The following is a 25,157-nucleotide window of genomic DNA, read 5'->3' on the forward strand; positions in this document are numbered from 1 at the left end:
AGAGAGAGAGAGAGAGAGAGAGAGAGAGAGAGCATGGTGGACCCTATTTGGTGAGGCAAGAAAATTCCTCTTTGCAAACCACCCATTTCTTGTTGGCTTGAACTTTCTTTTGCTTTAAGCTTCTCATTAATCTTGCTATGCTCAAGACTATTACTTACAGCACTGTTTGAATAACGACAGACAGCGAGACCACAATTCCCTTCCACAGGGACCGAAGCACTTGGATGATACAATGCATCAATCTGCTGTGGAAAACAATTTCCCGTGATTTAAAACCTTATCATTTCATTTACATGTCTACAACTCCAAAACTTTTGTCCCATACTGTAAATTAAGTCAAAAACCATCTAAGAAGATACCGCGAATAAAAAATGGTAGGCAATACCAATGGACACTAAGATGACAAAGCCTCCAAAAAACAAAATCTCTTTAAAGCTGGTACTGATACGTAAATTGGGGAATTTGGTATCTTAACAACAATTTCTTTTGAAGACTATTCCAGGTCATTTAGTCCCCAAGACAACAGATTGTAAGCAACTATCTGTATAATTGTATGTGCTTTGCCGAAAGACTGCAATCAGATCCATTTCTGTTTCAACATTTGAGCTCACCCTTGATGTTGTGATGCATTGCAATGAACAGATCATGTGTATAGCTAGGTCTCTTTACTTTACAACACAAGCCTTCTCAAGTGGATGTAACACTTCAGATCAGTTGAGCTGACAAATACTGAATTCAGAGGGCTGCCCACCTAGGAATTGAAGCAAATATCCCGCTCAGATCAGTTGAGCTCACAAATAACTTCACTTCTGAATTGAGAGGGCGGCCCACCCAGAAATTGAAGCAACGATCCCGCCCAAACTCTCGATTGAGGTAAACAAGAGATCATTTACTACACAAGAGAAAGTACCGAACGGTAGGAGACCAGCAAGTATGGGAAGGAATAGAACTAATGTCGAGTGAAAAGCAAGGCGCCGTAACCAAAAAGGAGGCCCAATTTTGGATTTGACTCCAGAAGGCGAACCATGTAACAGCCTGTAAATGGAAGGGGTGAAGCAGTTGACAAGGGCATGCAGCAAGCAAAATGTTCCCCAAACAACCCACCATCGGGCTCCACTCCCACCCAGGCTGTCCACTGATACCTTTCCAATAAAACCACAGACTCCGCCAAGTACAATGATGAGGATCGTAGCTGGCATTGCCTGACTGGAATTTGTCACGCTCCTCCGAAGAAGCGATTGTGCTACTATACCAACAAGAATTGACCCAACCAAAATGCGTCCTGTTACGGTCAATTGGCACACAATAGCTTGAAGCCTGCCTGCCACTGAATCGAGAGAATTGTAAAACCAGTCAATGTGGATCCCCACCGACCGCCGAGGTTCCTGACAAATAAAAAGAACACAGAAACGTGATCATTAAGCAAGAAGATGTAGCCTAAAAGCTAAATTTATACTGTAAAACCCATGCGAACATCGGCATACCTTCCCTGCTGGCTGGCACATTGAGACTAGATCATTCAGCAATGTGAATGAGTACATGCGTACACTATACACGAGCGTTGTGAGCATCACACAAAGACCAGCAGCCAATTCATCAGCACATGTGGTGCAAAGCTTTGCATGAGCATCCTTGGTTTGCTGGTCCAGAACTCTGTTCTCCTTGAAACTAGCTTTGGATCTCCCCAAATCAATATTTTCTCGCATCAACCCATTAGCTGCTGATGCAAGTTGTATTTTCTCTTCGTCTAGTGTCTGTTGCTTCGCTAGACGTTGCAACTTCATATACTTGAACTTATTATGCTGTTCCTGTGCTTGAACATGTCTCCCATAGAATCTAAGAAAAACCTTTTGATACTCTGACGGACGTGAAACGTGACTATGGCCCACCAGAGGAGTATTCAGCCTTCCAACTGCATTTGATTGCATCATGCTAGATGGCTCTTCACAAACACTGCTGGCATCCTCCACCTCATAATCCAAATGCGTGACAATTTCATCTGTAAGCTCTGCACTAGCACAGAGCAAGGTTTCTTCAAACGGGTCATCAATCCTACCACAGCTGGGAATGTGCATCTCAGTTTTCATATTTGACTCAACAACATCATCATCAAACGCTGATGCAGCTAAATCACACTCCCCAGGTTTAGCCAACGACCTTAAGCATTCGGACGACTCTGGCATTGCGTTCACAGCCAGAACAGTGCTTGATTTCATACTTATTTGTTTGTTTTTACCACTGCCATTCCCAAAAGATAACTCCTCTTTCACTTGCCATGTGTTGTCATCAAAATCCATCCTTTCAATGTGGTTTTCTTCCATGCAGGACTTGGCACTCCTACAATCCTCACAAGTTGACTTCACAATAGAAGACTTGTTGACCTCATTCAGATATGAATCTGTCACTCCTGGACCTCCATATGATGCACATGCTTGGTGAATCCTGTACATAGTTGTGTATGTGCTTTTGAAATAAGCAATAAAATCACCAATTAATTTCGAGCAGCAATCATCCTCCTGAACCTGAAAAGAAATCAAAAAGGGTTACATATTAAGTTTGTAGAAAGCTGTCAACAATCGAATGATAAAATTAAAACAGACCCTGAAATCATCGTAGCCTGTCTACTCTTTAAAACACCTTTTAAATTAAATAGACAGATTTTTTACTTTCAAGACACTGTTGATGCCATGAATTAATGAGGCTAACTGTCAGCAAATGTTCCCGTCATTGTGACCAATATTTGTTTAGTTACTCAATGTTAGAACCAGTTGCCCTGTTTTACAACTAACTACCTAATTACATATGGAAGGTGGCAACCAAAGAGCTTTTTCTTTTTAGCGAAGTATCCATACATTCTCTCTTGAAAAATCAACAATTTAAAATTATTCATCTCCACTATTCAGTGACGACAGTTATGTGGATGTGCCTGACCTCCATGAGCCGTGGATTTGTTGCCTGCTGCATAAGGACAGCGAGGCTCGTGCAATTGTACCAGTAGGGCTCATCACTCCTCTCTAGGGATCTATTCTTCTTACGAATTCCCCTACTTCCACGGCTGTTTTTTCATGGATCCATTAAATTTTGTACACCATAAAAACGGCTGCCTTTCTGCCCCTTTCATACACCTGAGTTCTGGAGCAGATTAATGTCCTTGCACATATTTAGAGGCTTGTTGAGTAAGGGAGCAGATAACTGATGTTGCAGCCTCTAGTGTTTTCTCTGCCAATACTGTCATCCTTCTGCTACCAATGCCCACTCTCCCCTGATACCTTCGCGCTCCGTGGTATATACCTCACAGACTGCCAACTACATGGTACAACTAAAGCCATGTAACAAGATACAACCAAAGACCACTTGGAGAGAGAGAGACTACCAAGCTTGCATAGAAATTTCAAAACCGTAAGGACAAGTCAATGGTGAGGAACCTTGCAAAGACAGCTTCACCAAAGCAAAACAAGAAGAAACTCCCAGCCACCACAACACACCACACCACCAAGCCACCATGAAGTCTCAACAATCAGACAAAACAAGCAATCCCCCCAGTAAAGAGACCGTGTAGAGCACATTCACGTGCAAAGAAACAATCCAACAAGAACCACAGATAGAGCATACATACCTTCATAAGGTCAGAAACGTATGAACACGCCAAAGAAACATAGCACATACAGCAAAGCTAAGAGACGATCAAGCAGGAAGACCACCAAGCTTGTATAGAAATCTTCAGCACCTAAAGAACAAGTCAATGGTGAAGAAACTTGCATAGACATCTTCAACAAAGCAAGACAAGACCCCAAGAGATGAAACTCCCAGCCACCACACCAACAAGCCATCATGAAGGCTCAACAATCAGGGAAAACAAACAGCAAAACAAGCAAAGAGTTAATACAGGACACATGCAAGCAATCACTCACAGACCCCCAACACATGAAACTACGCAGAGCATATCCACATTCAAAGAAGCAATCCACCATGCACCACAGATAGAACTTATATACCGTCATAAGGTTAGAAAAGTATGAATACATAGCACAAAAAAGCAAAGAGACAATCAAGCAGGAAGATGAAAACCGAAAGAAACCTGCAATAGAACATAAACAGGAAAAACAAGAACAAACAAACATTTGCAAGGCAACAAGCCTACATGGAATATTTATTCCTTTTTTCATGGCTTGTTGGGGGGAGAGGGCGGCCGGGGGGGGGGGGGGGGGGGGGGTTCTGCTGCAGTCAATGCACAGTTGCAGCAGCACCAACAACTGGCGAGAGCAGGAGGAGGCACGCGGGAGGTGCAAAGAGGATTGCAGTGGCAGAGGGCGTCAACTGCAGAGAAAAGGTCATGCAACAACAACATGATTGAGAGAGTTCTAAACACGAACCCCCCCGCCCCCCCCCCACCCCCCGAGATAGAATCTTCTATTAAAATAAACACCTAAAGGGCACAACCTCAAGATAAATGTACAAAACCGATCACCATAGAGATGTGATCCCAAAATGTGTCCATAGAATATACAAAACTGACCAAGACTAATTTGTGGTTTTCAAAAAAATTCTCTCATATCTCTTAACATGTACATCTTCTATGATCAAGAGAGGGAAAGTTCTCCTCTTATTGTGTCGTACACACAGCAAGATAGAGAATGCCAAAGTGGCCAGCAATCTGTCGAAAGGAGATACCGACGGATTTAATAGCAACAAGAGAGGGTCCCAGGGCAAACAGTTTTCAGCCAAGGGCAATGCTGCAGCAAAGCCTTCTGTGCCTCCCACAAAGAAACCCTCCACTAATGAAGCTGACACGTCCAAGAAGCAGTTTAAACCTTCTTCAAGACGAGGACAAGGACAGAAAAGGCATTTTTCACGCAAATCTTTTGAAGAAAGGAAAGCTCGAAGAGAGGCTAAGAAATGCTACATTTGTGAAGAGGAGGGGCATTTTGCGAATGAATGCCCACAAAAGAACTCACAGGATAAGGATGACAAGTCAGAGCATACAGGGAAGAAGCCAAAGCCCCGTGCCGAACTTGTCCCAAATTTGGTTGGTGACAAGCCAAACATAGATGCCACGGAATTGTGCAGAGCTTGGGGCAAAGTTAGAGACCGGACACTATTGGCTTTATTTGATCCAAGAGCCCGTGCAAATTTCACATCACCAGAATTGGCATCAAAGTTGGGCATCCATGCAGAGGAGATGGGTCTGACAAGTGAAGAAGGTTTTGCATGCCCACGTCATTCAGAGCCTGTTACTCCCATTTTGGGGGAACTTCGTCTGCCATTCAAAGTTATGTGGATGCAGAAGAAGTTCATATTATGCCACTTGAGGGCTATGATGTGCTATTGGGTATTCCATGGTGTTACAGGTTGCATGCTATAGTCGATACTTACAACAAAAAGATTACCCTTGTACATAGAGGAAAGACTCTTGTCCTTGATGTAAAGCTTAAAGGCGAGTCTGTTCTAGTTGATTCTGCTTCTGCTATTTCATCTATAATAAAGAATTATCTTTCTGCGCACTTGATCTTTGCAAATGAAGTACCTGAAGTTGTATCTAATTTGTCTACCTTAGATAAAGATAGGTCAACTTTTCTCAGTGGTTTCAATGATTGTTTTTCGAACACTTTGCCAGAGGAGTTACCTCCTGAGAGATCATACCATAGATCTTGTGCCAAGTTCTAGTCCACCGTACAGGGTTAGTACAGCCCAGCAGAAAGAGTTTGAGTCAGGTCAACGAGCTTTTAGAGAAGGGACTGATTCAGCCCAGTTCATCCCCTTTTTGTTCACCTGTACTCCTAGTGCAGAAAGGATGGTTCATGGCGCATGTGCGTTGACTATCGTGCTTTGAATAAGAATACCATAAAGAACAGGTTCTCCATACCGAGGATAGATGACATCCTTGATCGTCTTGAGGGAGCGTCACTGTTTACCATGATAAATCTAAAGAGTGGGTACCATCAGATACGCATTAGGCCAGAAGATGTTCATGCGACTGCGTTCAGGACAACACTTGGTCTCTATGAGTTTCTTGTCATGCCATTCTGTCTCACGAATGCTCCTGCCATTTCAATAGAATGATGGACAAAATATTTAGACCACATAGAAACTTCGTGGGTACATCTTTGATGACGTGATTGTCTATTCAAAGTTTGAAGAGGAGCATAGGGATCAATTGATTGCATCTTTCAATGAGTTACGCAAGAACGGGCTACTCATTAATGCGAAGAAGAGTGAATTCTTTTTGGAAGAGATTCACTTCCTTGGGCACATTGTTTCAAAGGATGGGGTACGTATGGATCCCGCCAAAGTGGCAGCAATTAGGTCATGGCCAGATTGAAGTCCGTACATGACACTTGAAGCTTTCTAGGCTTATGTTCCTACTACAAGAGGCTCATCTGAAATTTTGTTGAGATTGCTTCTCCACTCCATGCACTACAAGGGAAAGGAGTTACTTTCAAGTGGACAGCCAACGAAATTCTAGCCTTCAAACACTTGAAAGAGAGCTAACTTCACATCCAGTAATCATTTTGCCAGATCTTTCGAAACCTTTTGTGGTTCAATGTGATGCATGTGGCCACAGCCTTGATACAGTTCTAATGCAGAATGGCCGAGTAGTCGCATATGAGAGCAGAATTCTTTTGAAGACCAAACGGAACTTGCAAGTTTATGAGAAAGAATTGTTGGCAGTAATTCACGCTCTCACTAGTTGGAAACACGCTCTCACTATTTTGTTGTCCAAACAGATCACCAAACCTTGCGATACTTTCACACAAACGAAGTTGTGTGAAAGTAAACACATGCGATGCGTAAACATCTTGTCAATGTTCCATTTTCAGATTTTGCATGTGGAAGGGAAAAAGAACGTGGTGCCTAATGCGTTGCCACGAAAGCCCCAAATTTCGGTAGTGTCAATTCCGTACCATTGTGAACTAGACGAAATGAAGACACAATATGTTGAAGAATCAGATTTTGTAAGGATTTATGATCAGCTTGTTGATGGGCAACATCATGAGCACTATATGCTTAAGAATAATTTTCTCAAGAGACTAGTGCCCCTTTTGGTATTTCTTTTATATTAATCTTTGAGCAAAGTACAACTTCCCGCGGGTGCTCTCTCTCAAACTCTACGTCCAGATGCTCTGACAAGTGAGTCCCCCTTGGGTCACTTACAAAGATTACAAGGAGTACTAAAAGCAGAGCTCCAAAAGCATGTAAATTCAAAAGCAACTTCTTCCAAAAGCTACAGTAAAAATATCCAGCACAAAAAGCGGAAATCCGTACAATTCTGCCACGTCAGCATGTCAACGCGAACAGCGGAAATCCGTACTGCCTGCCACATGGCACCCTATTACGTCAACATGTTTATGCCCGCAGGTAGTCATGCCACATCATCAGTTTGTGACATACCCCCTCTTGAAAGCAATTGTAATCGCCCTCGATTACGCCTGCAAAACAGACAGAGGCCATAAACCAATTCAGTAGACACTAACTACCGACGCACTAGACACGACACAACCAGCACTTGTACAAAGACGACAGTCACATCACTGCACGTGACATCACATGACAAATCAATCACAGAAAAATTCATTCAACATCTCAGACCATGACTGCCAGCAACGTATTTAGTAACCGCATCTAGATCCATCCCGGACCTCACCGATGCTTGTGCAATCCCTTTGTACTAGATTCAACCTTGCTGTTCTCAGGGATCTATCGGAGTAGACAATGCTAAACCGGATGCTTCAAGGTAAAGTTCCAAAATCTGAGGAGTATCTGCTAGGTCCTCCTCCTCCATCCACTTCACATCTAATGCCGGATAGTTCTTGAATTTAACCAAGAACCGCCGAATCACTTTACCTTTTATCTTTCTTTCCTTGTGTGCCAAAATCTGTTCAGGAACGAGTATCTCCTCGCTCTCTTCCACTTCGGGTTGCTCATCAGGCTCCCCATTAACTGCCACCTCACCTTTAAAAGGTTTCAAGAGACTCACATGGAATGCATTGTGAATCTTCCAACTATCGGGCAGCTTGAGTCGAAAGGAGACATCATTTATCTTTTCTTTAATCTGGAATGGGCCATAATACCTTGTCAAAACTAGCGACGTGGCTGGCCCCCGGACACACACAACCCCTGAAATGCGCCTATAGGCTGACGTGGCAACAGGCCAGCGGAAAAAGCGCTAGAAAACGCACTGACATGCTGACGTGGCAAGCCGTACGGATTGCTACAATTTCCGCTAACATGCTGTACGGATTTCCAAAAATTGCACTCGCCAACTTTTGGGCATTATGCTTTAATTTTGAGAAGTTTTTAAGTTGAGAAGCTTTTGAGTTTAAGATTTTTGGGGCTCTGCTTTTCGGGCATCCCTCGTAGGAATAGATTAGTCCTTTGAGAACTCATTACTCAGAGCATTTGTACGCAGAGTCTGAGAGTGAGTTCATGCGGACTCCCTTGTACTTTGAACACAGATTAATATAAAAAGAAATACCGAAAGGGGCACGAGTCTTTGGGGCTAATACCTCTTGGCATGGACCTACGCCGGGCCGTGTCAACTTTATTGTGAATTGTGAATAAGTTTGAAGTGAATCTCTGCCATGTCGCGGTCGAATCTTGACTTGGGGTGTCCAAGTTTGTTACAGTGGCATCAGAGCACAGAAAGATTCTTCTTCTATGGAGGATCCGATCCTTTTTGCAACGCGCACAGTTTTTGGGAAAGAATCTTCGTGTCCCGACCTCGGACTTACTAGCCACTCCCACCCTTCGGGCATCGGACGCGTTCCGTCTTCATCGCTCTGTCTTACAAGGCATAAAGCCATAAAAAGTCCCAGATTACACATGGGTTTTGGTGGAGAATCTGACAAAGATGGTACCTCTCAATGGAAGGCAAAGAAAAGTTGAAAATCCGGCACGAGAACTAAAGAAAAGAATGAATATACCTAGATGAATCCATGATAAGCCCAGATTCACCCTTAAAAGGAAAGTGCAAGGTATAGACCATGGTAGTCACCCACAAGACAATATAACCGTCAGCTTCATCATGCATAGTATTGACTAAATACCACGACATCCCCACTAACGTCGTCAGTGCCCAATAGTGGGTGTAGAGCTAGGTACTAACATATGCTCCCAAACAGAACACACACCACACGCACGCACACACGAGCTAGGGGTGCAGAGCATGTGTCGAGACATCTCAGAGGCAGTACCAGCTGAGTGGCTCACACCTCTCGAGTCAGTAGCGCCCAGATGGATGGGAGCCTCCACGCGGTTGGAGGTTCTCATCTCAGTTCGGACTTGTTCAGAGACTGTACCCTCCCTGTTTTTCGAGCTACAGGGTGAGGGACGTTTACACAGAGTTGCAGTAGAGGCTCCACAGGTCGCAGAGTACTGTTTTCAGAGGATCCGAGTGGTGGACATCTGTGGGAGGACTTGTGTCATAGATCTCGACCCAACAGCTCTTGAGACTGGTCACTGGAGACTGTGGGCTTGGGAGAGCTGTCCACTGGCACGAGCACAGTGGGATCCTGGAGAGTGGCTGTGGAGGGGACCCTTCCTCCTCAACGGACCATCCAGGTGTCCCTTTCTTTCAGTACACTGTTCGGCTGGGACGTCACATTCAGGCAGCGCAGAGAGAGGCTCGTTCTGCTGCAGCGCCTCATTGGCAGGAGGAGGGTCTCACAGCTGAGTTCTTGGCAGCTTTTTGGGAGAGGTTGTGGGACTCCAGACAGCCGAGGCGAGTCACTTTGTTCTAGTGGCTAGTAGCACACCGAGCTACAGCAGTTGGGAGTTGGCTTGTACATAGTGGTCTCTCGGCAGCATGTGCAGCTTGTGACCATCTTGTGGAGAGTCGGTGTCACTGTCTTTGAGACTATCCTTTAGCGCAGTGGGTGTGACTTCGTGTCCTTCGATCGATGCCAACTCTTTCCACCGCTCAACAGTACACATGGAGAGCAGCTGCTTGGTCTACTCTCACGGGCCGGACACTTCAGTTTGAGCTATCCTCCACCAGCAGGATGATAGAGATACAGGGGGGTCGACCTACACTCCAGCCGGCTACAAAGCTTACTCCACAGGAGTGGTGTAGTGAGAGAGAGGAGTGCTGGGAGCTCATCAGCGGCCTAACACTCTGGTTCATCTGGCGGGTCCGTTGCTTCCGCATCTTCGAGGCTCGCCCTATACCACCAGCAGAGACAGTTCGGGATCTTTGGCTAGAGCTGATCCATACTCTCAAAGGACAGTTCGAGCGACTCTAGGGCAGTTCCGACCGCATGCGGGAGCGCAAAGAGGCTTTCCTTCGACTCTGGCGTCCTGGGCCTTTCTTCACTATGGAAGAGGGTGTGCTCAGATGGCACTACCGTCCACCTATGTGGCTCTTTCCTCCTCCCATCTCTTGATTTAGCCTCTCCCCATCATGATTGTTGTAGCCCTCTCTTGCAGAGGTGGTTGTAGCCCTATGGGCAGTTTTCATTAATTAATAGAAGGATCCTTTTCTCGGAAAAAAAAAGATTACAAGGGGTGTTAAAAGCAGAGCTCCAAAAGCATGTAAATTCAAACGCAACTTCTCCCAAAAGCTGCCAATAAAAACATCGAGCGCAAAAAGCGGAAATCCGTACAATTCTACCACATCGGCATGTCAACGCAAGCAGCGGAAATCTGTATCGCCTGCCCTGTTAGCATGTCAGGGCGAACAGCGGAAATCTGTATTGTCTGCCACATCAGCATGTCAGCACGAATTGCGGAATTCCGCATTGCTGCCACGTGGCACACTGCCACGTTAGTCTGTCCGTGCCCACGGGTGGTCATGCCACGTCATCAGATTGTGACAAATAATCCTCAAAATAGCCCAAAGACCTAAAAATATGACCCTCCAATATAAATGGGGAAAGATGTGACCAAAACAGGTCTAAAATGGGAAATGTGCTGAAAAACCCTAAGTGTCTGAGATCCTTGTCCAACAGGTGTACGGGTGGCCAGAAGAGGCTCAGTAGGGAAGGCATCGTCCATCATAGGAGACAAGATGACAAGATAAGCAATCCATCCCTGTGTAGAGACCGCAATATCTGCAATCTTCCGGGAGAAGAGTCGTCTCGAGGGTATATAAGCTGCTATATGATCTACCGTTTCATGGTAGACACATAATATCTGACAAAAGAATCAGAGGAGATCCTGGGGAAAGTCAACGTGTGGGAGCACATCCACCACTGGTCTGGACAAAAAACCCAAGAGACTTTGCAAGCAAGTCATAAAGACACACGACATAGGAGAACTCCCCCCCGGGAAAGTAATGGAATGTGGTGAGGTAAAGGACGATTGAGAGGATGCATCGTGAAGAATGACCGGTGATGTAGAAGTCATAGCCTCGAAGTAGACCAGCAGAGCAAGGATCATCCAAGAGGTCTTCACCGTGTAAGTAGTGCATAGGTACATCCAAATTGCAAGTGGAGGAGCCACAGGAACAAGCAGGAGCAAGGAAGAGGCTATACCAAGTAGAGGCAAGGCAAAAGAGCCACCATGGAGCAATGTGCCGAAAGATACCAGCAAGCAATGTGCCGAAAGATACCATGCAGGCATCCAAATGCCAAAGGATACTCACATCTAGCAGAACATGTCCAAAAGAAGTGTCTGACAACACGCGTCTATCATACAAAGAACCAATGAAAGAGGTGGATAGGGCAATCCCAAAGAGAGACAACAACCGAGGGAGAGGGAGGGTACCGAGGGAGAAGTAGCGGTGGAAAACACAAGCCACGTCCACATAAGTACCTGTACCAATCCAGTTCCCTACATCTTCCGGAGGGCAAGAGAGCCTCAAGGAGGGAAGATCTACAATGTCGAGGGAGATCCGTCCGTTGTGTCAAAACCTATATCTAAGTCCACGTCTCAATGTCGGAGGAGGAGGAGCAAAGCTGAAATGCGATCTGAATAACACGCCGTGAAAGCGCCACACCGGTGCAGGTAGGGGGTAAGGACTTGAGAATCAGGAAGGGAATCCGAGAAGTCACTGAAGAGGCCAAGGTAAGGTGCTGTCAATGCCAAAAAACGCAGCAACAGGGGGCTGAAAACGCTGCTGTAAACGGAGTATTCAGCAATCCACTCAGTGCTGAAAGGCACCGGATGCCGGAGCTTGGGGCAAGAGGACGGGAGGGGCACCAAAGAACCGGCTGAAAATCAGTAAAACAGTCCCAAATCTGAATGTGGAAGGTCCAACAGTCGGTACTGGACAGCAATGGAAAACTCAAGGTGCCAAGGATGGTGTAGCTCCGGCAGGGAAGAGGCCAATCGATGATGGGTACAAAACTGAAAACGCAAGATGTGTGTGCCTCCCTTCTGCAAAACGCTGGGCAGCAAGCAAAAACCGCAAGCCAGTCAAAAGCGCTAGGTGTAAAGGAGGACCCCTCTGTTGCAAAAACGCCAGGCCAGCAAAAAAGCTAGGTGGAAGAACGCTAGGTTGCTGAAAACCGCAAGCAGAGTAGAGGGTAGAGGAGAAGGCGCTGTGAGGTGGAGGAGGATGGCGATGGAGAGGAGAGATGAAGAAGCAAAAACGCCAGCTGCATGCCCAAAACGCTAGGGTAAAAAAACATAGGTAGCAGCCGAGGGTTTCTTCGCGATGGAACTCCCCGCAATGGCCTCCTTGCTGATGGCGATGGCAGATCTAGCACCCTTGTGCTCTGATACCATGTCAGAGTGTGCAACGGAAGGGGGGGATAGAAGAGACAATGGCACTAAGAGAGAGAGAGATGAGAGAGATAGATGGTGAAAAGGTTGGCAGCCTAATCACTCTAGATGGTGAACTCTGTACGAGACAAGACAATGAGAAAGAGGGTGCCTCCCCTCTATAGGAGAATAGGGGTTGGTCGGGTAATAATCCTCAAACTAGCCCAAAGACCTAAAAATATGACCCTCCAATATAAATGGGGGAATATGTGACCAAAATAGGTCTAAAATGGGAAATATGATGAACAACCCTAAGTGTGCCTAAGATTCCTGTCCAACAGATGTACAGGTGGCCAACCCACAACCAAGGGCCAGTGCACGTGAGTACTGAGGAGCCTGTAGACAATGTGCGAAGCATTTGGAGATAATGAAAATCTAACACTGACCGCATGCAGGAGCGCAAAGAGGCTTTCCTGTGACTCTAGCGCCCAAGGCCTTCCTTCTCCATGGTCCTGGGTGCACCTGTGTGGCTCTTCCCCCCTCCCATTTTGTGATTTAGCCTCATTGTACATATTTTGTTTACTCACTGGGAGAAGTCTCCCCATGCCTTTGATGTAGCCCTCTCTAGTAGAGGTGGTTTGTATCCCTACGGGCAGTTTTTATCAACTAATGGAAGGATCGTTTTCTTGGAAAAAAAAAAGATCAAGTGGAGGCTGGTTTTTGAAGCATTGTGACCTGCAGTGTGTGTGTGTGTGTGAGTACTAGGTGCAGGTTTCACAGCTTTAATGGAAAGCTTGCCTTCTCCTTTGTCTCATGTAGCGCGACGATTTGCTCTCGCGCATCTCTCTCTCCCCCCTTTGCACAAGTGGTAATGCCCCACTAATTGGGCTACTCAGATGATCATGTACAATTCTGAGGGTTTTAAGCACGTTTGCCAAGGCAAGAACCTTCTAAACGGGTACCGGATTAGCTAATCGCTAATCCCCCATAGGTACGCGCAGTTCCATCGCGAAGAATTGCAAAAACGGAGAGTTTTCTCGCATGAAAACTCGTCCGATTAAAAGAAGAACTGTCCCATTGCGTGCGGGAGCCCTTGGGACACGCCAGACGTGTTCGCTCCGCTACAAACAATCCAAAACAGAGAATTACAGTCTGCTGTGTTTTTCTGTGGGTTCAGGGTTTCGCACCTAAGCTGCAAATTAGCACCAGGGGAGCCTCAGGAAAGCCTTGGGATGCATGTACACGGCTTTGGGCACCTAGCAGTGACGAAACAAGGAATTAATGCGTGCTGAAATTCTGTTACAGCCCACCAAAAAGCTTCTAAATTGCGAGGGAATCCATCCTAGACATGTGCTTTTTTGACCTACAGGGGTTTTGGCGTCGTTATGCTGCCAAAATTGGGTCAAGAACCTGCAATTTCAGCCCTCGCCAGGTTTGGACAGCATTGTGAGACTTTGATCTACGTGTCCGGATCGTCTATTTTTAATTGAATAAAGAAATACCGAAAGGGGCACCAGTCTTTGGGACCTACAGGGTGTCGGGAATTCGTGTGCGCAATGACATTCTTGTCGCTGGAGACCTCTATGCTCTCTTTTCTTCTCAGTGCTCTGAGTAAAGTTAACCATAGTAACAGGGAACGGGCGGAACGGGGCCCTCCCGTTCCCAGAACGCGTTCCCAAGCCTGGCGCCTCCTCGAAACGGGAACGGGACCGGAACGCCATTCCCTTCCCAGGCATAACCGGAACGGGGCCCGGAACGGCCGGAATGGCATCCGGAACGGGGAACGGCAAATCCGGAACACCAAAGTTTAAAAAAATGACAGTTTGGGGCAGATTTTTTGAACTTTTGGGGGGGTGTTATTTCCATCCTCTCCTATATAAAGAAGGGCTTTAAACCCTCTCTCTCTCTCAAGCTCTCTACCTCACCCTCTCCCTCAAGGCTCCCTCTCCCTTTCCCTCAAGGCTACCGTTCCGGCCTCCGTTCCCGTTCCGCCACCCCGAGGGCCCCCCGTTCCGGAAACGTCCCGGAGCCCCCCGTTCCCGTTCCCGTTCCCGTTCCCCGTTCCGTGTAACTATGAAGTTAACAAGTGATTGAATTAGTACCGCCCTCTACTGTGTACATGCCGGTTATACATACTGGTCGGGCACAGCCACAAAACAGCCCTCACTCCCTAACACTTGTCTTTGGGAGAAACTGGGACTTACTGGACGAATCCACAGAGAAGCCTGAACTCTTAACACCTTGTTCAGTAACTCAATGATCTGGCTGCAAATTTCATCTTGTTGTGGTTTACTATGGCGGTAAAGTGCACAAGCAGGAGGGGTAGACCAAGGAAAGTGGAATTTCATGATCTTTAGGGCGATCTGGGGGTAATACCCCAAGTGGGGGTTCTTCAAAACAATTAGGGAACTGCTATAAGAAGTGTAAAAGACTTTGATCTTGGAAGGATCAAGGAACAGATTCGTGGGTGGAGCTATAGAGTGCATAGATCATCTAAGCAAAAAGAGGTCTCTTTTACAAGCAGATACAATGGGTACGAATTCGCCCTAAAATTTTACATCAAGCTTTATTTGTTTATCTCTATGGGTAAGGTGAATCTCTCGATCGCAGGCGCGAAGGAGGGCATCATACTTATGGAACCAGGGCATCCCTAAGAAAACATCACACCTTGCTAGGTCCATGATAAAGAAATCAACTGCGTCTACAAGTCCTTGGACGTGGACTCGGAGCGAGCCCACAAGAGGTGTCGTAGAACCTCATGGACTTGGAGCGAGCCCACAAGAAATGTCGTAGAACAATAAGTACTATTCGCCATTTGGGCTTCAATGGAGTTGCCCTTTGCGTATTCGTCAATGCCAAGGCGAGTGGCCATATCAATGGAAATAAACTTTTTAGTTGATCCAGGGTCGAAGAAAATAAGTGCATCCTTGTCATGAAATCCCCATGCTCTCCAAGGTTCCCCGGAGGGATCGTGTCCAAACTCTTCGACAAGATCTAGAATCAATCCTACTGAAGGGCGAGGCCTCTTGTTGTTGTGGGTGGTGGTGGTGGTGGTGGTGGTGGTGGTGGTGGTGGTGGTGGTGGTGTTGTTATCCTGCTCTGATACCAATGTAAGAAACTAGGCAACTAGGCTCTACTGGATCCTCCTCCCAACCTCCCTTTATAGGTGGGCTCCTAGCCCCTTGCCCTAGACAGATCCCCTGTCCACACTGCCTAGCCCGCCCCTTCGCCGTAGTCCTTGCCTAGCCTAGTTCTTAGGGTACAGGACCCGTGTCCTGACAATGACTATAATACAATCACTCCCAATTGTGAGTTTTGAAAAAAAAAGAAATATACTTTTACATAACGTCCTCTTTTCGAGAGGAATCTGTCATTTGACCGGAATATTATTGGGTGGGCTAAGAAGGTTCCTTTGGTTACATTCCTTGAAGGTGTGTCTTGTGCAGGACACTTATAGCATTTGCCTTGAGCCCTATAATCGGCCATCTGTTGAGGAGTGAGTCGAAAACGATGATCGAGAGTGTGAGGAGAGCCCGAATCTTGTTGTCGTAGAATGTAACTAGTGTTGTTGCGGGGGGTGACATTCCGTGGTGGGGGTGTAATCTAGAAGATTCTTTTCTCATATGTGAAACCAACTCTGACATGTGACATTAATTGCCTCATATTGGAGACTACTTTGCCTATGCGGCAATTCCGCAATGGGAAGGCAAGCCTATTGTATACATCTCGATTTGTTCTGCAAAAGCAATCTCTCTCAGAGTAGATACCAGTAGACATGAGTCCCAAAATCTATGGTTAGAAGTGGCAAGGGTGTCGGATGGATACATCCTCAAGCCCGACCAAGCTGCAAGTATAATGACTTCAAAAGTATCATCAAGAAAACTTGGAAAGAAGGCCAATTTAAAATCGACCCAAGTTCTAGGGCTATCAGGTTTCTTGGTTAAGGCAGCTCACCATGTCAAAGCACTTGGTTAAGGCAGCTCACCATGTCAAAGCACTATCTTTAAGTAAGGAGGTTACTCTTAAACAACTTGGATTCTTCCGAGAAATTCCCATTGCTAAACAGGATGTCAAATTGTTGGAGGAATTTGAGGGCGTTATGAGAATCTTATACACCGCCGAAGGTAAAAAAAAATTAATGCGGCTCCATCGTCCTTGGCCCGGATTATGCGGTCGAAGGTGTGAGAGTAATAGTACTAAAGATGATGGTGTCCATCCCTAGTGTAAGCAACTAGAGGAGGGGCAGTCGGTGGTGGAGCCGGAGTAGAAGGTGAGGCGGCTAAAGGTAACGAAGGGGAAGAATCCACTCCTGCACAAGAACGTTCCCTCGAGGCCATCTGCTTGAATATGCCCCCTAAGAATTGAGGGACATCCTAAGAACTATGTCGTGAGGATGACGCGAGAGGGTTTGGAGGGAGTGCAACATGCCATCAGTTCTTACACAATTCCTATATGTGTTTGTGTTCTCTTTTATTAGGTTAGGCCCTCGGCGGAACTTTATTAAGTTGGAAAGTTTCAATTTCTTCTTCTTTAATAACTTAGGCCCCTCAGCGAGAAGCTGCAAAATACAATCAGGTAAGTTCTAAACCTGAAGGTTACTCAAATGTCCTAGTGCCACACAAATATTATAGATGCAATTATCACATAGAGAGAATTGTTCATGGCACAGAGGATTCCGGCTTTGACTAAGAGATTGGCATTTCTAGGGAGAGTGAATCTGTGTCCGGTCAGACGGACGCATTGATCAGATAGATTAATGACCTCGACGCAGAAAACCCTAACCCTAAAGCCCGTCACAAACACATCGCTAGAATCAACCTCCAAGTACGAGAATCGATCTACAAATCACAAAAAGGAAAAAAAGACCTACCATAGATTCTCACCATTGGCTTGCATATGCCCCCCTTTCTCCCTTCTCTTGCTAGTAGCGTTCCATACAACCCTATGCAAGAGGGTAGAGGGCCTATCACGCTAGGCCATCACGGTCTCATGAGCTCTAATGGTTTTTTGCACGTTGCCATGACGTATGTACGAGCAGCAAGAAGCTCTAATTCCAATGTTAGCGTCAAGTGCAGCGGAAGAGAATAAGGATTTGCTCGGATCTAGTACTCCGCACACAAACACAAGGGACACTTTACTTCACTTGAAAGAACTGAACTAAATTGAATGATAGAGAGAGAAGAGAGAGAGAGAGAGAGAAAAGAGACGACACAAGAATGTCAGGTCCCAACCCTCAAGGGCCCCCTTACTCTATTGCGAGAGCAAGTACTTTCTTTATTCTTGCACAAATGCTACTACAATGACTAAGTGTTGAGATGCTGATGCTAAGGGGTACTGATGTTGTGGTACTTGATGACGACTATGTCGACGATAACGACCATGATGTCGATGATGACGATGACGACTGTGACGATGACAACAATGATGTCGTCGTCAAGTCCGGGATCTGCAACAACGGCAACGAAGGTGTCATCGTCAAGATAGGGACTGCGATGACGATGACGAGTCATTTTATTAAAAGTGACTTTTGGAATTCTTTTTTGTAAGTTTGTTGGGAAGCTTGCCCTACCCAACATATAATTCCTATAAATGAAACCCATTAAGCAATCAATAGAAGCAGAAGAAGCAGGGATACAGAAAGGCCAGGCACCGCAGCTGACCGGCAAGCACCCTCCGGCTCCCCAGCGTTTTCTCAGCAGTCCAGCCCAGCGTTTTCAGCATCAGCAGTTCAGCGTTTTCAGCCCACAGCCACCAACGTTTCAGTTTTCAGCCCTTAGCTTCGCCGGACCACAACTCCCTGTTGCAGTTCCTCGCCGAATTGACCAACCAGCAATAGATCAGCCGGGCGTTTTCAATTTTCAGCCAAGACAGCCAGCATTTTGCAATTCCAGTCCAGATCACCCAACATTTTGCATTCTCAGCCTTTGCACGACTGGGCGGTTGGAGATCAGCCCCACAGTACCGCCACAATAGCAGATCCATAGCAGAGCATCTATTTTCAGTTTCCAGCCTTGACGCCACCATCGTCGACACCAAGGATCACAAGGAGGATTTCTCCTTTGGTTTGGACGAGTACATAAAATACGATGTAGAAGTCTTAGACCCTAATGACTATAATGCCGCCGTCAGAATCGCTCTTATGCACGAAATGAAGCATAACAAAGGTAAGCCAAAGGTGAACGAATCAAGTACCCCGTAGAACTCTTGGAACCAAGAGAATCAGGAGAATGATAAGAACCATAACACCTCTCCTCCTTAATATTGCAATACACCTAGAGCAAAAATCTTCACCTAACAATGATAATGAAGGAAAGACCGAAACTCAGGAAACCCCTAACTTGACACCTGATGAAAAATCTACTCAAGGACTACTAGGAGGTTGGTTAAGTCTTGAAGAACGAACAGGGTATGGGGAGGAAGGATGATGTTTTAAGTGTCACACTAAATGTCACATGAAAAGAGATTATCCTAAGAAAGAACCCACACATCCACAGAATCCACATCTTCTGTTAGTGACATAAATGAGAAAATTAAAGTGCACAAGTTTCTAATGATCATCTAAATCGGTCTCTTATCAAGTGTTATGGTCATGTGAATAGTCAACGCATTTTGATCTTGTTTTATCCTGGTAGTATGCATAATGTGATTAGTGATTTTCTTGTGAAGAGGGCATGTAGACAAGTGGCTCGTAATGAGCGCAGTAGCACAAGATAGGAGGGGTAGTAGTGTTATTTAGGGAGGAGTTTCACCCTATCATCCAAGTGGTTTGCAGAGATGAGTGTCTGCTATGTGTGGGTCAGAGTAAGAGTGGAGGGCACAGCTCTCTACAGTGCCATAAGTTACTTCCCTCCTAGCACATCTCAATATGCGTCGCCTAAGGGGTAGTCACCATACATGATACTAGATGAAGATATTTAAAAGTTCTCGAGGGATGGAGATGTCATCCTACTTGGGAATTTCACTGCCATCAGACATCCTTCTTTGACACTTCCGAGAAATGTTGAGAGGGCTAGACTTCGGAGAGATTGGGCTCTCTAGGACCTCAGAGGATCCTGAGGAGTTTAAAAAGTATGAGAGAGATTTGATTGAGATGGGCATAGCACATGGTTTGGAAATTTTGAATGGCCTCAATAGATACTCTTGTTTAGGCAGTTTCACTTGCTTCCCTCATAGACTTTAGAAGCTCGCCCAATGGATCCCCCATTGCGGTTTTCAGATTTTCTTCTGGCATTCACTCTTCTCATCACACACAAATGTCCTAAAGTAACAATCTCGTCATCAGTTTGTTGTGTCTCGTCTCTCTGGATGAGATATCATTTCCACATTCAATGGTTTCGCGAGCTTAAGCCCCAAGTTGATTAGGAAGAACACGTGCTCACTCTCTCTATCGAAGGTGCATCTCCTGTGGTCATTTGATCTGAGCAGCGTGTTCTTTCTTTGTCATTAATCTCTCACTCTCATGTTTTGAAAGGGGATAACACACAGTCAAATATCCTCTCTCAGTACACAATCAGATAGTTCAAAAAAGAATCAATCGTTGCATGATAAGGAACCTCTCTCTGTCATTCATTCTCTCAAGCATGAGAAGCATTTCTTGTATGTTAGAAATTCAAGAGTCAGTATTGATCATCAAGCCCTTAAGTGGCTCCAGCCCAGCCTAGTGCATGTTGGAGCAATCGTCAAGCTAGAGGGTCCCAATTTGTTTGAGCAAATTGGTGGTTTGATTGATTATGTTCCTACCCAGTTGCGAAGGACAGTTCTTGACTCTCGAGTCAGGTCCACATTACCCATTCAAGAAGTATCTCATGATGGTCTTGTATTTTCGTCAAAACTGTCTTTGTGTGTTACCTTTTCATAGGAAATCCATAATGCATAATGCACATGATTCACTCACGGATAAGCACTGAAGCATGAATGTCACTTTAGAAAAGGTAGAAAAATTGCATTCAAACAATATACAGTACAACTGAATAGAAAGAAAGAGAGAATCCACAGGACACAAAAAGGTAGAGTTCCGCTCCCAAACAGCAATGGCCCCAAACGATGGCGCCCCTTTCGGTATTTTTTTATATTGCTTCCACAAGGTACAACTCTGTGGCTCTACTCTACATCTCCCATGGGTAGAATGCCAAAGAGAGAGAAAATAGCAATTATTTGAAGGCCTTAGGCCCGTTCAAAAGCAGTCACATGAAAAATAGTAAGTTCTAAAAAAGAGGAATCCAAAATCAAGGAACCGTTGTCCGTACATTGCTGCCACGTCATCAATCATTAGCGCTAAACACAAAAATTCCGAACAACCTGCCACATCATGAGCCTTCACGCAAAATTGGGTGTGTGAGTGAGTCTTATTCTATTTTAAGGTTTAAGGCCCCTCGGCAATTCTTGCAAGTTGTTGGGGGTTAGGATTATGAATCCTAACCCATTAATAATTTGCACCACTCGAGGGAACCTGTAAGTTGGTAAATCTTATGTGCTTCTCCTTCTTCTGCTATGGTTTAGGCCCATCGGCTGGGATCTGCAGGTTGGCTAGGATTAGGCTCCAGGAGTCCTAACCCTTTGGGTTTTCAGTGGCTTGACACGTCAACAATTTGTGACACAATGCTTTTGAGGCTTTTACATATCCATTGCATAGGAGCTATAGCCTTGAGAGCACCAAGGGCACCATAGCTCTACCATCTCCTCTCTATATCTCTATTAAAAAATATGCAACTATCTCCTTCATGCTCCATACAAAGAAGATGAGCAATGCAATGAAATTAATGTTTTGAGCGATGAATCTTGACATGATTCCGAGAATGAAGTGCTTGCTTTGCACGCTAATCATCTTATGTGCGCTTCTACGTGTCCATTTCCTTGTGTCGTTACGGTGTAAGTAGAAATAGGTAGAAGTGCATTGCTGAGAAGCACCATTAAGCCACACATTGCATGAGCCCCTTGCCCAAAGAGTGTGGTGCTACATCCCAATACTCATTCATCAATTGAGCTTCATTAGCATTGCATGCATTGAGAATCTTGCTTAATTAGGGGAAAGTAGAGCTAGCATTTCCATCACTTAGGTTATGAACGAGGGAGATTGAGCTTAGGGCTCACGTTAGTAGTTTTCTCACGAGCTCAATTGATGTAGCGATTGAGTAAGTGAGCTTCAAATGTTCTAAGTTGTGGTCAGCTTGCCATATCCTTAAATTTACATTTCAGAGGGTTGGTTCTTGGGTTCTATGCTGACAGGACGGAACAATGCTCCGAACATACAGCAGTTACTAGCCCCAACCTCCACTTCTTAGCAAATCCTGGCCACTGCTTGCAAACTCCTCGTCTAATTTGATGCCATGTAGTTTAAGAAGCACTGAGCACCAGATGCTCAAATCAAGTGACAAGCTTACACAAGCTAAAGCACAAGACAATCATCCTGCCATGAAGGGAGAGATTTTTTTTTTGCCGTCACAAGGAAGGGGGGTTGGGGGGGGGGGGGGGGGGGGGGGGGGGGGGGGGGGGGGGGAGGGGGGGGTATATGGGGGGGCTGCATTAATTAAAATCCATAACTTTCCTGTAGGACATAAACACGACACAACATCTCTAGTGCAATCAACTTCATAGTGCTAGAGGTAGAGTCGCAAATAATAAACTACAGGTTACTAGAAAAACCATAAACTAAGGCTAAACTATTAATGTGTAGAGACAACGCAGAACACATCCATTAAAAGCATAAATGTCAATCGACCTACCTGTAAAGTTAAGTCTTTCAATGCACTCTCCAAGATCTGTACAGGTCATGATAGGAAATCCATCAGTTTGGAGTTCAAAGTGGGATAATATCATGTATTATCCAGGATAAACATCATATGTAGGCTCCTTACCATGCATATCTTGTCTGCAGGTACTGGTGATCCTGAACTGCAAGACTTTAATAGAACCTAACATAATTGAAAAAAGTCAGAAAAACAGCTGATAAAAATGTTACATCTTTAGAAAATGTGGATGGCAGTTGCAGCATTCCCAAGGGCATAGAGTCCATGTAGGGTGATGTAACATATCAATATTCATAGTGAGTCATGGAGTCCTTTTATAAGACTCCTTCGCAGCCCAGATCTTGACCCCCGAACTTAACTTCCCTTCAGCTAAGGGTGTGTTTCCCACAATGATGGCCTAGTTCTGGCTAACATTGCAAGTACCCACCCATGATGTCCCAAAGATGCAACAAATGGTACCATAGTAAACATTACCTCAGAAAAGACAGCACCAATCGCAGATCCAAGTGAGCTGCCAAGCATTCGCAAATTGGCAGTTGCGGAGTGGTTTGTGGAAGGGCTGTTATCAACAATTATGGATTTACTTATCTCAGGAACAGCTTCCAAACTGTCCTCTGGCAAACTCATCATGCTTGGTTCGGAAAACTCCATCTTCCAATTGCACCTCTTGAATAGACCAAACAGCAGCCTGCAGACTGCGAGTATTGTGAAATTGAGCTTCAGCCAACTAAGTAAGATATCTTCTTCTTGAAACCTGCAATGCCCAAAATCAAAAATTGAACTGACAAAACAAGGGGGAAACCCAAAATTCTATTCCAAGAGCAAAAACCTGGCTGTCTCTATTTGAGCTTGGTCCTTTGCAATTTGCTTATCCAGTACCAACGCACCCTTGTTTCCTTCTCCTTCTCCAAAAACATGAGTATTTGCCACTAAAATATCCTTAGACTCTGACAGCTCAACCTCCTTAAGTTCAATGAAGTGCTTTGAGGAACCTGTGTTTTCTTCACCCTCTACTAAAACCCATTTATTTGCCACTAAAATATCCTTGGACTCTGTCAGTTCGACGTCCAAAGGCTCAATGAAGCGCTCTGGGGAAAGTTCATCACCAATCTGAAATGGGTCAGCTTCGGCATCCTGATGAAATAACCCAGGCACCCATTCAGTACTGCCACAGAATTATAGCACAAAGCTATATGCCATTGTGCTCTCAGCAAAAAGATTCGAGAAATTATACAACAAGAGTACCTGTGCGTTTGATGAAAAAGATATTTGCAAGCAATGGAGCCAGCGGTCCAAAGCAGTCTTCTCCTCGTTCTGGGAAATGCAGAGTATGCCTTCCTTACTCAGCTCATCCACGGCTTGCACTTGCAGTCGCAGAGATAATACAAGGAGGACCATAACAAGAAGTCCCATCACCTGACCGACTGCTGCTGACGGACTGGAGGTTCCATAGCCTAGAATCTAAGCAATGTCCTCTTGAGTCTTGACACGTCATGTTGTCTAATTTCACCGCCAAGGAAATATTTCTCAAGACAATTTTAATTTAATGAGATGAGATGAGATGCGATTATGAGTGTAATCCCACCAAGCACGTGAAAATCTCTAGAATCTAAGCAAGGTCCTCTTGAGTTTTGACACGTCATGTTGTCTCACCGCCAAGGAAATATTTCTCAAGACAATTTTAATTTAATGAGATGAGATGAGATGCGAGTATGGGTGGACGATTTTGAAAAATTGGTGGAAAGCAAGGAATCAAAGCGAATCCTTTGGCATTATTGTCTCGATGGAAATGACATCGAAAGCTGTCTTCGTCGACATAGAAGTCTCTCTCTCTCTCTCTCTCTCTCTCTCTCTCTCTCTCTCTCTCTCTCTCTCTCTCTCTCTCTCTCTCTCTCTCTCTCTCTCTCTCTCTCTCTCTCTCTATGTTTGTTGCACGTGGTTTGTGCTCAGAGAATTGAGTCGCGGAGGGTTGGGAGGGGGAGGTGGAGTAGGCGGGGGGGGGGGGGGGGGGGGGGCCGCAAGGCGAATGGATTGGGGGGGGGGGGGGGGGGGTTGGCCGCAAGGCGACCTCAGCAAGGATGGCAACGATAGCGCATAGTGAAGCTGGCAGCTGTGAGCACATTCTCTTTTTTGTAATATATGGATTGCATCAATAGACAACAGCACAACGATGCTGGGTTGGCTACGTGGGTATTAATTGAAGCCTTCTCGGGCAGCTAGTCTACATTCGAATACCCCGCTCTCATCCTTTTGTAGGGATGAGACCCATGAGAGAGATCTCATACCAAGGAACATTAGCGGTTGTGGAGGAGGTATCGTACAAATGAATGAATATAATATGTAGAGAGCCAGTAGGTGATACACTTAGTGAGTAATCCCACCAAGCACGTGAAAATCTCTAGGCCTTAGCTGTCATCATTTCTACCTCCAAAAAGGAGGAGTACTTTAATTATCCCTTGATTAACCAAGGTGTCAAGGCACGTGGGCACAAAAGGATGTGTATTTTAGATGCCCCTTGATTAACCAAGATGTTTACGGGACGAGGGGTATAGCGGACCTCAACATCAACTACTGCAGGGATAAGGGGGTGGGATCAAGGCTAGTCTTTATGCCCATCAATATCCATGATGGAGATTCGACAGCAAAGTAATCTCGAGTGGGAATGTAATCTAGGATATAAAGGTTATCTTGTGGCAACCCCCTTGCCCCCCCTTCCTCCCTTGCACCCACAAGAATTGAACCCACCACCTTCGTTTTCCCATGTGCATACCT

General features: G+C 45.4%; 1 protein-coding gene across 1 annotated transcript; it reads right to left on the reverse strand.

Moving 5' to 3' along the window:
- Positions 1 to 406: 406 nt before the first annotated feature.
- CPR5 (protein) lies at positions 407 to 23,886 on the reverse strand. Its single transcript, XM_086485152.1, has 7 exons — positions 23,631 to 23,886; positions 23,215 to 23,519; positions 22,860 to 23,139; positions 22,494 to 22,550; positions 22,362 to 22,397; positions 1,485 to 2,522; positions 407 to 1,385 (listed from the first exon to the last, which is right to left on the reverse strand). The coding sequence occupies exons 1-7, from the start codon at positions 23,796 to 23,798 to the stop codon at positions 804 to 806; spliced, it is 2,466 nt and encodes an 821-aa protein (XP_086341278.1). The 5' UTR covers positions 23,799 to 23,886; the 3' UTR covers positions 407 to 803.
- Positions 23,887 to 25,157: the final 1,271 nt, after the last annotated feature.

This window comes from Adiantum capillus-veneris, chromosome 16, assembly GCF_014529385.1.
Source record: "Adiantum capillus-veneris isolate H3 chromosome 16, ASM1452938v2, whole genome shotgun sequence".
Lineage (NCBI taxonomy): Eukaryota > Viridiplantae > Streptophyta > Polypodiopsida > Polypodiales > Pteridaceae > Adiantum > Adiantum capillus-veneris.

Excerpts from the sequence above, each read along its gene's own strand:
- CPR5 (XM_086485152.1), bottom strand. The coding sequence starts at position 23,798 with ATGGGACTTCTTGTTATGGTCCTCCTTGTATTATCTCTGCGACTGCAA. Across the intron at positions 23,520-23,630 it reads CTTTTTCATCAAACGCACAG|GATGCCGAAGCTGACCCATT; the intron begins GTACTCTTGTTG and ends TTATTTCATCAG. Across the intron at positions 22,398-22,493 it reads CTGCAGACAAGATATGCATG|ATCTTGGAGAGTGCATTGAA; the intron begins GTAAGGAGCCTA and ends TGACCTGTACAG.